We start from the raw sequence: 13,041 nt of genomic DNA on the forward strand, positions 1-13,041 counted from the left end.
GTGGGGAAAAAACCTAGGAAAAACCTTCATCTTGGATAATATTTTTACTTCCAGAAACTCCTCCAGCTGAAGAAATATTAATATTAAAGTGGAAAAGAATAAAGGCATGGCTCTGCAAAAAACATTCAAATAAACTAAGAGACTTTAGTCCCTTGAAAGGGACTTCCTTGTCTGTTTTTTTAAACTTGGTTCTGCAGCTGCACACACTGCATTTGACAATCCCTCTCATAAACAAATCAAGCTCTATCTTAATAAGATTGGTTTTTTTTACCCCTCTGTAATACCTCTAGTAGGCTGTGCCAGAACCATATTGTTAGGAAACATCTCTGAATTTCCAGCCTAAATTTATTCAAGGCCACTTGATACCTCTGTGTTCTTCTGCCAACATTGTCCTTCAGCTTACCACTTTTTTTCTGCCTCCCTAGCATTTAACCCTGATGTATTTCTAGGCAACAGTCATATTCCAGTAGATGATTACATCTAACATTGTATGGGAAACTTCCTCAAATAGTACTTGTACTATTGAAGGCTAAGGGGAGATCCCATCATTCTCTACAACTCCCTGAAAGGAGGTTGTAGCCAGGTGGGGGTTGGTCTCTTTTCCCAGGCAACCCTCAGCAAGACAAGAGGGCACGGTCTCAAGTTGTGCCAGGGGAGGTTTAGGTTGGACATTAGAAACAATTTCTTTACTGAGGGTGATCAGACATTGGAATGGGCTGCCCCGGGAAGTAGTGGATTCTCTGTCCCTGGAGATATTTAAAAAGAGACTGGATGTGGCACTCAGTGCCATGGTCTGGGAACCACAGGGGGAGTGGATCAAGGGTTGGACTTGATGATCTCTGAGGTCCCTTCCAACCCAGCCGATTCTATGATTCTAATGTACATCCTCCAACTATGTTAGCAGCCCTGTTATGACAGATACCAAACTCACCAAAAGACTCGAAGATCATCACAAAATCCCCCAGGCAGGCACTGGCTATCTGCTTAATTGAGTTGACCAAAAGATGAGGCAAAGACCGAAACACCAAAATGGCACATGAAAGGGGATGGACAAATGTCAGTCAGCTCAGTTGTGACAGAGCCAGGAAAACCGTGCTCTGCTGCCACCCGTTCTAGATGTCACCCACTAGATCACAGCAGTCACTTCCTTTGTGCTCATGGGCCCTTTACAGCTGCAAAGCACTACATTTGTAGCAGACATAAAGGGCAAGCCCCACTACGTTTATTTAAAGTTCATCTAAATTTGTTTCCTTCAGCACTTGAGTCCATGCTGCTTTATGTTTTTCAAAAGTAAACTTTATCTGATATTCATCTTCAAATAATAAATCCTGCTGCTAAAATAGAATAGGTCCCTGTGTTCCATAAAAGAGGCAGTAAAACACCAACAAGCACAAAGAAGCTGGTTTACTTTCACAGTTTTCTATTTATGGGCTCTAATAGTCTGGGGCTGAGTCAAACACAATCCAGGCAGGCAACAGCATAAAAAAGTGTATCCATAACCCTCAAAATGCAGTATTGATCCAAGATTCTCTTTACTTATCTCTGAGCAAAAGCTCCATCTGAGGGGAATGACGCAGCAGCTACGTATACTCAAAACCTTCTACTCACATTTGCTTTGCAGTTCTGTCACCCCAGGTTCTTTAATCTTTTTTCAATGGGACGACATAGGGTTTGAGCCTGGGGTCCATTAGATGGTCTATCACGTTTCCATGACGCCGGTTTCAGTCAGCATCCATATCAGTTAACAGTCTGGTCTGACTGCTAAATTTAGATTATCACTATTAGTTTTAAGTTTTGCACAGATAAATTCCACAACATCTCTGTCCATTTCACATTGGGCAGTTTCAGTTGTATCAGTGGAGCTATTCCTGGTGCCAGACATCAGGCCCAAAATACATTTCTGCAAAGCTCATGCTTCCTACAAAGTATCTGTACTATACACAGATTAGGAAACTTGCCCTCCCTGTATCCCTAAAGGTATTCTTGATGAATGCTACCAATAAATATAGTGACAACAGCAAAAACTAACTCTATGCATGAACTTACTAACTGTAAGCATAAGTTCAAGTCTGAACCAGATCCTACACTTTTAAAAAGCAAACGAAGAATATAGAGTAAAAATTTCTGCTTTTTACTAAGCCATATACTGCTGTGTCTTTGATCACCTTTGCAAAATCCATCATTACTAGTCCACATCACTGTTCTATTTGATGTTATCAAGTTACAGGTAAGTTTGAAAGATGAAGCACTTCACCTTTAAGAGAGATGAAAAAACCCCTCATCATTGGGGATTTTTCATTCTAAAATATTTTTACAGCATTTAGTCTTTTACTTCAGTTGCAATCTGCCACACCACTGCAAGATCTGAAATGAATTTTACAGCTTAACTAGTAACTAAAATTCAAGCAACTAAAAAGAAATTGCAGTGCATTGCAGAACACATTTTTCAAATCTGTTTTGACAAGTATAGTTTGTATTACCTTATTTATGGTGATACATTATTCATACTAACATTTGTTGCATATATAAATTTAAAACTATTTTTAAAAGTCTTTCTGAAAAATTACCTCACTTAGCACTTGTTGCTGACAGTGTAGGACAGGCTACAACTTTTGTGTGGCTCATAAATTGAGGCAGCTATTGCTCTTTTGTCATTTGAGGAGGAGAAAGAACATTGAGCACTCTCCTCAACTGGAATGCTGGAAATCTCAATATTATTTTTTTTGGTAAGTATTCTTGATTCCCAAAGTTATAGGAAGGAGGCCAAAGGTTTTCAACCATTTTTTAACACTTCCTACAAATATTTCAGTGCTGGAAACCCCCACCATTTGCCTGAATGATTTATCAGGATTTATGTTTTAAATATTATGAAGTATGTCTTAATAGATGTGTACAGTTGGATGGTACTTGCTTTTGCCATTAAAATCTGTTGCCTAGGAAATGACCCCCTTCTGCCAGTGAAAGGCTCCAATGTGTAATAATTCTTAAGCAGTTACTGAAAGATTAATTTAATGTGTTGGGATGAAAATGTTTAAAATGTGTTGATGTTTAAGAAAGAAAAAACATCTGTGCTGAAGTGAATACTTCCTGGTGCTAAGGCTGCCATGAGAAAAACACTCATAGTAAATGTTATATAAAATTAAACGTAGCTTAAGCTAATGTTAATAGCTAAATTTATTTTATTACCTAGAAAAAACCCAGCACAACTACCAATAAATGTGAACTAGCAAACCAGAATTAATTGTGGAATTCAAAGAGAGTAATGGAACCAGCTTCCTTTCAATCGTTCTAAATACAGGCCTAAACAGAAGTGACATACAGTATTTCCAAGCAGATAGTTGAGAAAATGTGGAGAAGAAAATGCTGTGAAATATAAAAGAAGGCTCTTTTCTTCTGTACAGATCTAAAGTTTTGGTCTTTTAAAATAAAATAGGCAGATATATTATTTAAACAAATGCACACTTAAGAGAAAAAAATTAACATCTTTACACCATTACTTATCTCAAATATGCCTTCTAGTAAGTACAATCTGGTGCACAGATCCACTGGCCAGGGAAAATCCCCAGAGTCTCCAAAGCACTTCCAGACTCTATTTTTAAAGCTTAAACTCCAGTCAAGAAAATCTCTCTCAATAAAAACCACAGTAAAAGTAATGGATAATACTAATCTAACACTTATTTTGCTCTCATGCACAAAAATGGTGGGAAACATATTTTATTGTTACATTTTATTCCATTTTTTTCATGTCTCCACTCACTATCAGGCCTTGATTTCATATTCTTCATTTCTAGTCTGGTACATGAGTATAGCTTTTATTTTTACATGCTTAGAGTATTTAAGACACACAGGATGCCACTAGAGCCAAGATGTACACAGTGGTTTTCAAAATACTTACTGGTTCCAGAAGCAAAGTTTTAACTGAGATTTGAGCTCTCAAAACTCCAGGGTCCTTCAGAACTTAGAAACTTTAAGAAATAAATTGCATTGCTAAGTCATGAACACCTAGCACTTTTTTTTTTGTAGAATTTCTGCCAAATGTATGTGGTAAACTTCACATAGTTCTAGAAACCATGACTATAGTTCCCAGGGCCCTGGACATTGCAAGAAGAGAATAATGACAGTCAGTGGCAGTGTCCCATCTCCCACCCATAATGAAATAAGATATGAACAACTTACTGTTATACAACTCTTAGAAATAATAACAAATACAGAAGTTCCCAACCACCTGGCAACTGATTTATCAATACACATCCCCTTAACAGCCCTGTAATTTGAATGGGAATAAATTTAGCAGTGATGCTAATACAAATGTTTTACAGCCTGAAAATACCAAACTATAAGATGCTCCTTAACCAGCCCCAAAAGTCCCAGGCATGGATTTGCTGACTGTGAGAGCTTGCTGAGCAGCACCAGGAACTTCCTTCTGCTTCTACCTGATAAGGAACCATGCTATACACAGTCCATTAATCTCCTTCACTCTATGACACAAAGAATTAATCACAACAGCTTGCTTCAATCACAATGAAATACTGCTTCACATGCTTAACCTATGTAGATGCCAAGCCCATGTATCTGCTCATGTTGCAGAAGCTCAATCACATCCCAGCAATACAATGTCTAAAGAAATGTCAGCAATGAGCAGGAACATGAGCAGGCTTTTTACTCAAAGCTGTTCAACCTAAAGCCATTACCCAGTAAGTACATTGGCATTTGATTTTCCCAAGTAGCTGAAGAGCCATGTTGTATGTGTAAAATATTACGTACAGAAAAAAAGGCCATAATGGCAATCAGAGGAATGGAGAATTATGAGATATCAAACCATTTGACTAGCACCGTGAAAGCTCAGACAGTACAGATCTTCTTTAGAAATGTGTTTAATTAGCTCTGAGAGAAGAATAATTAAATTAAGGGGATTCTGTCATACACACAGATCATGAATACAGCTGGATGGGAAATAAGAAGATACAATGATCAGATGAGTGAAGGTCTAGAACTGTCCAAAGAGCGTAGTAGGAGCAAGCAGTGAGGATGCTCTATGAAGGCATATAGTTTCTATTTTAATAACTTGGATTTAAGTTTAAGAAAAAAATACCTAATTCTATTTGAAAGAACCTTTGAATGGAGAAAATTTTATTTGATAAGAAGCAAGTGCATCACACTCTCAGAAGTACCCCAAATACCTGTATTTGTGCTTCTGGCCAGAACTGCCCAGAAATTTCACTTCAACGACCTTGAGAGATGAGATTCAATTGAGAACTATTACATTGTTCAATTAAATGAAATAGAAAAGATTTTTATATAACTATACTCCCTTCCAATGCTACTCATAAATAAGCTCATAAACATATGCTAAAGTGAATTATTACCTCAAGGCCAGGATGTTGTGCATGGTGCAAACACGAAATCTTACTCCCACATCATAAATGCATTTAGCAAATGTTTTAATCCTTGTGAATTACAAGTATTCAGTTTGATTTTGCACCCTGATGTGCGCACTACTGTGCACAGGCAAAAGAAAAAGAACAATATGTATTTTTGCTAACATTGTGGAAGATGATCAAAAATCTAGGTTTTGTGGCCTTGCAGAACAACTGAAAAATAAGGACACTTGCCACTAAGTTGCAGGCTTTTGCAGAAGTAATTTTTGCTAGTAGTTTAAACATGGACTATACAGACTTTAAAGTTCAAATTAAATAGAAGAGCCTGGCTTGTTTTATGAGGGTGCAGAACATGAAACTATTTTTTTGGGACATCTGAACATTGGATAGATTTTTAAAATAATTAAACATAGATTATCTACAGAAACAAACATGAAAGCAGACTGTCACCATTTACATTTGTCCATAACAGCTCTGCAATCTGATGTTACACTAATGAAACAAGATAAGGAGCAGAGCCCATCAGAATGGCAGCTTATGGTAACAAAACAATATACCTGGGTGCAGGCTTCTGTGTACAAACATGTACTCTGAGCAGCTGCAAATGTTCAAACTTGGGAACAGCCTGAGGAAAAGGGATTTCACTGACACAAAGGTTGGCAATTTGTATGACCTAACTCTTGCATACACGTCCTTAAAGTCTCTACCACCACACAGTACTCTGAGTCACTCATTACTCACAAGAAGCAGACAATCTCAACTTTTAAATTTCTTCATGGAAATTTCTCCATGGAATTTTCCTCTGGACCTGTATTCATGATTTACTTCAAAGGAGTAACTTCTCATAATGGAGAAAGAACAAATATATATATGATGTCAGATCTTCTGGCTTGCTTCTTGAATTACAACTATGCAAAACTAATCCAAAAGTCTAATTACTGAATTGCATTGCTCTAGTACAACAGCGATGAAGTAATTCTTAGGCCACCTGTAACTCCATTTCCCATCTTCTTATCATGTAGTTCTTTCACATCACTACCTTTGCCTCATGGGCCTTGTCACACTCCTCTTCCCTACACTGCTCTTCTGTTTTTTCAGTGTACCCTGAGAAGTTGTTTAGTTGGGACAACCCTAAACCCATCTCTCTTCACAGAGCTATAGGGTGCTGTTATTTTTTATAAGTAAGCTGGACAAAGGCTTCTGCTATCTTCTTACCTATTTTAGCTGATGATCTGGGTGCCCTGAAGTTTCTACATGCTCATATTGATGGCACGAGGGCCATTCCAAACAACCTAAGTCCATCCCTACCTCTCCCCAGCAAGTAAGGGGACACAAGTAATGCTACCACCATAAACATCACAACCTGTATGAGCAGCTGGAGGGAACTTAAGGCCAACAAGTTCATTGATGTATAACAGAACCACATCTATCTGTGGTTTGAACATCCACACCTACATTTCATTTCATATACAGTGAATTGCATTCCCAGGTCAGAACAGATGTACAGAAAATACAGTGTGCCTGTGTCATCCCTGACCAGCCAGCTCCTGTAACTTCAATGCAGTCAGCTTGGGATTTGCATTGGAGCATGGTTAGCAGCATGCAGCAGTTGCTGCAGCTCAGCTACCAGACTGGTGCTGCATATGAGGTGGTGTCTGCAGCACAGAGGTGGCTCACAGGTTGTGTCAGCTCTGACAAGAGTTCGCTGGACCTCAGTGCACAAGTTTGAAGAGAAAATAACAAACAAACAACAAAACACAAGCACAAAAATAACCAAACCACAAAAGGAATTAAGTTTCCAGAATCTGTCTTTCTCTTCTTAAACTCAGCCTTTTCTGCAAGAACTGATTCTGTAAGAGCCATGTAAATCGTACCCAGGAGGAAAGGCACCTATGGAAGAGAATGTGTCTGCAAGAAATGTGTGCACCAACATAAATTAGAGGGAGCTGAAAGTGTCCCACGAATCCCACTTGGACAGTGCTAAGAAAACAGAATGACAGCACCCTTCTTTGAGGTTTGTTTCAAGTTTCCTCCTTTTTACTAATCGGGTGATTTCATTTAGACTTTGGTGTTCTGCTAGCACACCCTCGTTCTACTAAATCCTTTATTTGGCTTATATGAAGTGCCAATATTTGGGCAATAAAACTGAGCTTTTAGGTACCTGACTTTCCTGTTGCTGTTGTGAAATAAAGTAAGCACAGAGCTATTCCAATATTTGCACGGATGAGAGAGGAGAGGTCCCAATGTGTTTTCATCCACCCATGCTGGTATTCTCACTGATGCTAAAAGACAGTTTGCATAAGCAGGACAAAAAGGGAGATTTAACCCTCCCTCAAAATCTCTGGAAACACAAAATTTGATCGGATTAGAAAACTAAGAAGCCTTATGAGAAAAATAGCAAGTGTGCTGCCTGGAGTCAACACGGATCATGGCATCAAGAGCCACTGGCTTCCTTTGGGAAGACATCCAGGTCAGAAAGCTTCCAGGGAAATGGGAGAGTGCCTTCAGCTAACATCTAGACTTTTGGAAAAGATGTCTTTTTGTCTCCTCTGGATTCAAAATCTCTGGACCCAAACAATTATTTTCAAATCAGATCTCTTTTTCTGGATATTCCCATGCCCATAAAATCTTTAAATTATGAATACATTAAAAGCTGGTACCAGTCATTAGGATATGTGGATTGGAATACAACACGATGCAGACACAAATTCAATGCTATTTTAAGACCTGTGGCGGTAGCAAAAATCTGTAGAGATTTGAGCACGAGTTCTCTCCCTGATTTTGGCAAAATGCCCAGTTAAGCCCCAACAACACGAGATTTTCAAAAAGAAATTTTCTGTGATTATAGCACAAAACACATTCAGCTATGCTCACTTTTTACATTGTGTACCACTTTATCAGAAAACAAAGGCTGGACTCAATGTTATTATTAAATGATAGAATTATCAACATTGTAGTTTCACTGTCACCAATTGTTTCTTTAAATTTTATATTTCAGATGCTGGTAAATAGTCATTGTGATAGTAAGGATTGTGCTGAAGTTTGCAGAGAAACTGTTCTAAACTATCAATTACACATACTGTAAACTGACTACTGAAACCAGCCACGGCCTTCCTAAATTGATCCCAACAAAATACATTTAAAAATGATCCACACAATGTCTTGCAGGCTTGTATGATCCAAAAAGAGACAGCTGGAAAAGCGATATGATTTTGATTAAAATTTTGCTTTAGCTCACACTGTAGGATAACTCCATCATTATTTCAAATTAGAAACTGAGTACAGCAAGAATATAAAAAACACTGACCTTTCTTTGCTAGATTACTGTTGGGTTCATATTTTTCAATGAGTTGTTGAACTTGTTCTTGTTTTAATGGTGGATAAAGGATTTCATTTAATCGTGGATCACGTTGCTTAAAATTTATAAATTCCATCATCTGATCAACAGTAAGGTATGGTTTGCTCTTGGCACCACTAGAGAAAAAATAAAGCAACACCAAAGCCATTAGAATACACAAAAAACCCACAAAAGGATTACATTTCCTTGAAATTTTGTTCAATGTTTTGTGATTTTCTAAGGAAACTGAAACAAGATTCAAAATATTGTACAACAACAATACTGTCCCACTGTGTTGCTGGACTTATTTCCTTTACCAGCATGCAACGACAAATATTCATCATACATCCAACATCTCATATCTAATAATATGATTTTTAAAAGCATTCAGCATTACTGACATCAATGGGAAGAGTTAGAGCAATGCTAGAAGCTTTTCACTGCTCTAAATTCTTGGAACCAAGTAATGTAAAAAAAAAGATGAGAAAATGACATGGAATTCAAAACTGAAGTTGCCACAAACACTCTGCTCGTATTCCTGGCCCAACTAGTTGGTTTTACTGCTGAATAACAGCACTCATTTCTTCGTTATTCTGGTATTTGCTTGCAGTTTTTAAATTTTTTTTTTATAACCCTGCTAAAAAATGCTAGGGGCTCTGCAAAGCAAGTGAAAAGATGACTATTTCGAGAGTGAGTAAAGAGAATAGAGCTTGGGTACAGTTTGTACCCAGATGGAGATCCAGGAAACCTCCATGCCAGGTGATGTGCTCAGGGCACATGCAGCACTCATACAGCACTCAGGACTGGCCTATTTCTGCTCCCTGAGACAGCAATGGGAAGTCTACCTGCAGGTTCAATGGCAGTAAACTAGGTCAAGGCTAAGCTCCTCTGAAACCTCAATCTTAGAGAAAATAAGCACAAAAGGAGTATGTGTGCACAACCGTGTTTTAAGGATACAAAGATACATTCGGTAATTGCTTTGGTGGTCTTGGGATGTATTTTCAAAAATACTTCACTTTTATATTGCTTCACCTTCCAACTCCACTGATCTGGCTCTGCTGAAAGTGGGAAGTACAATGACTTGCTCCAAGGGTGAGAATCAACATGAATTATGTAGCTTTTAACTGAATGTATAAAATCAGTTTTAGTGGGCTGCAGATTTAACTTCATGGTGCAAATTCAAGATGCAAAAATCCTAGAAGTTACTGCAGTTTTTGCAACTCCTAGTTAAGCTTTTTGGGGCAATTATACACATTCTCACGCCTATCGCATGCTATAATTTCTTATTACTCTTCTTCCTTCACTTTCATGGAAGCCTGGTTTATCCTAATCCATTCAGAAAAACAAGACCCAGCAGCTCTGCTTCTCTAGAAACATATTAAAACTCTGGCCATTAAAAATGGAGGCAAAAGCCTGAGAGAGAAGGAACCCTTAATCCAAGGTTAAATAACAGCCCTACCAGACACTGAAATCTGTTATTGGCAATCACTGCATGGCACTGTAGTCTAAATAACCTACTTTGCTATCCCCAGCACAAAAATTAGTGAAGAGGAAAATAAATAAATAAACGAGTGTCCTTTCTTACAACTCAGAAAAGATGTGGTCGATCTCAGGCCGAGGGCAGAGGTTGTTTAAGAACACCCTATACACATCTGGGGTGAAGTCATCTTGAGGGATGGAATCATTCTACAAAACAGGGAAAATACATTGAAAGAATGATACAGCACTTTTATATGCTCTTCATACACAGATCACTCATTATTGCGGTTCTCTCTGTTTCTAGAGAAGATGTTGCAGAATAAATTCTCCTGGAAAAAAGAGCAGCTTAAAGAGTACATTTTTTTTAGAAATAAATTAACCATCTTAGTTTCCATAAGGCAAAGTTATCTCTTTCTCTGAACACCTGTGAAGGAAAAAGGCCATTTCCACCCCTAGCCCCTGTATCTATAGCATAAGTAGATATCACAATGCCAGTGAAGCCTTGGAGCTCAATCCCAGTAGGGCACCCAGCCACTCTGCTTCATCAAGCAAAATGGATGCATTACAGAGGATGAGTATGTCCCTCATCTTGCCAAAGTGTCCATAGAACCGAGGAACAAACTGGGTCACTGAGGCATTATTATTAATATTCTTGTCTTCTGACAGCAGCAACATTTCCTTTCCCTTCCTGAAGATACATGCTCAAGGTACTGTGATACTGGGCAAGGCTCATGCAGTGCTTTTCCATACATCTTGGTTCTGAAAACCAGGGTCAGTGTAATGCATTTGGCAATCAGATTTCTTTTACAAGAATGTTCTCTTACAGAAGAGATACCAGCATTTTTTTTTCTTATATTTTTAAAAATTTAGAACAATTTACACTTAATCCTGCTTCTAGGTGGCACTTTCACCACTCCCATTAAGCCTTCTAGCTCTTCTCTGAAAAAACTAGAATTATTGCTTTTAACTTGAGAGAATTACTGGAATGGATAAGGAAAACAGTACTTTGGATTAATCTCAAGAGTTCACTGGCACATGCTGCCTTCAAGCTCCAGATTTTTGCAGAAGACAGCAAGGACTGCTTCTTGAGTTGGGCTGGAAAGAAATGAGAACCCCCAGGAAGATGCAAAGTTTTTTTTCAGCACAGAACAGTATGTGTGCTCATTGGCTTCTGCCTTTGCAACAGAGTACTGAGAATGAAAATGGCACAGAAGCTTGTGTTTTTTGCAGAGGGAATCTTACAAAGGAACAAGAAAAAGGAAACTTCAACCAAAGTAAAATGTATCTATTAAAAATCAATTTTTTTAGTTTCCTCCATGCAAGCCAACTTTATCAAAAACCATGACATGTGGCCTGGGAGCACCATGGGCCCATGTGATGCCTCTCCGTGGCTCCAAAATAATGCCTAAATCTGATGAACTGGAGGAGGAAAATTGTAACTTGGAAACAAAGCTGTTTGCTTTTGAACACTGTGGAACTCGGTCACCTCAGAAGAAAGCTGCTGATAGAGGAAATTGTTGCTTTTATTTATTCTGCCAGCTTAACACCGTTGCCAAGGGAACCGGAAGCGTCAATTCAAGCCTTTGTTAGATGGAAGGAAACTTTTCCATATTTTTCCTGCTTTAGGTTTAAAAAAATAAATACCACAGGCATAACTTTATCTTTCCTTTCACCTGTGAAACCTGGAGAGGCCGGAGAATGTTTTGTGTTATGACCATCATTCACTGTTTCTGTCCACAAGCACGGACTTAACTTGACCCAGCTCACCCTCAGACTGGGCTGGGCCATTTCCCTGCTCCACCTGAGCATCCATCTCCAGGCCTCAACGGTCTGAACTCGGCCATTAGTCCCTTGCACCTTTCTTTTTTTTTTTTAATGGCAGACATTGTGAGTGGCTGCATGGTAAACTGGTTCAAAACTACTTACCCATCCAAAACAACCCTGTGCACTTTATCATTGGATCAGCTCTCTGACCCAGGTAAGTCATCAATGGCACAACTGCTAAATCCAGAACAAGGGTGGATGGAGAAGTTTGGAACCTGAAGCTGAAGGATGGAAATAGCTCCTTTCAGTGACACACAGAACTACTATGTGAAACTGCACTTACTACACTTCGATGAACTTGTGCTGTGGTGCTTTCGATAGAGAGAAGCACCACAGATACTTGTGATTTCCTAAAGGTTGAGATTCATAAAGCTTGTGAATTTTCTTGTCAAAGCTGGCATCTTCCTCTCCTTGTTGCCTCCACCTATAATCCCTATTCAGCAGGACACCGCTTCTCAGCCAGCACTTCTCCCTCCTAAGGGCATTTCAGATGTTGATTCTGTAATTACCACAGAATTACAGTCTCCCATTGACCTAATATATTTCTTCCTTTACAGGGGACTTGAAGGTACTCAACACTGAACAAAATGTATGTTTTTCCAATAACCCAAGATCCCAGCTTTTATTTACCACTTGGTTCCAATTAGGAAATTTGCCTGTTTCCCAACATGTAACCCCGAAGAGGAAAACAAAAACAAGACTTCAGGCACAAGTAAAGAACCTTTCAATAATTATTTCCTACTGGTGACATCATCAGTGGGCTACATAAGCACAGATCTAGACAGGAGATGGAAGCCTTGCTGCAAGCATTTGCCATCCCAGGCGCATTCTCAGACAACTGTATTTGGATTTCAAAAGCCTGCCCAAAGAAAGGGATTAAAATACACTGCCCCTTCCCTCAGCCTGGTCAGAGCCATCCCCATTTATGTGGAACCACCCACACACCTTATGTGCCCATCTCTTTTTTGAGACCAACCCATCACTTTGAGGCAACATCACAAACTTTTTATACCACATGAGAGC

The 13,041-nt window shown here is 38.8% G+C and overlaps 1 protein-coding gene across 4 annotated transcripts in view; it reads right to left on the reverse strand.

Annotated features, from left to right (window-relative positions):
- PLCB1 (phospholipase C beta 1) overlaps positions 1-13,041 on the reverse strand; it is a 401,022-nt gene that overhangs the window by 133,626 nt on the left and 254,355 nt on the right. For all 4 annotated transcript variants that reach the window (XM_071740286.1, XM_071740289.1, XM_071740290.1 and 1 more), the window contains exons 8-9: positions 10,301-10,401; positions 8,686-8,852 (exon numbers count right to left, since the gene is read on the reverse strand). In XM_071740286.1, the coding sequence (XP_071596387.1) occupies positions 8,686-8,852; positions 10,301-10,401 (268 nt within the window). The remainder of the gene's footprint in view (positions 1-8,685; positions 8,853-10,300; positions 10,402-13,041) is intronic.

The sequence above is a fragment of the Heliangelus exortis genome, chromosome 3 (genome assembly GCF_036169615.1).
Source record: "Heliangelus exortis chromosome 3, bHelExo1.hap1, whole genome shotgun sequence".
Lineage (NCBI taxonomy): Eukaryota > Metazoa > Chordata > Aves > Apodiformes > Trochilidae > Heliangelus > Heliangelus exortis.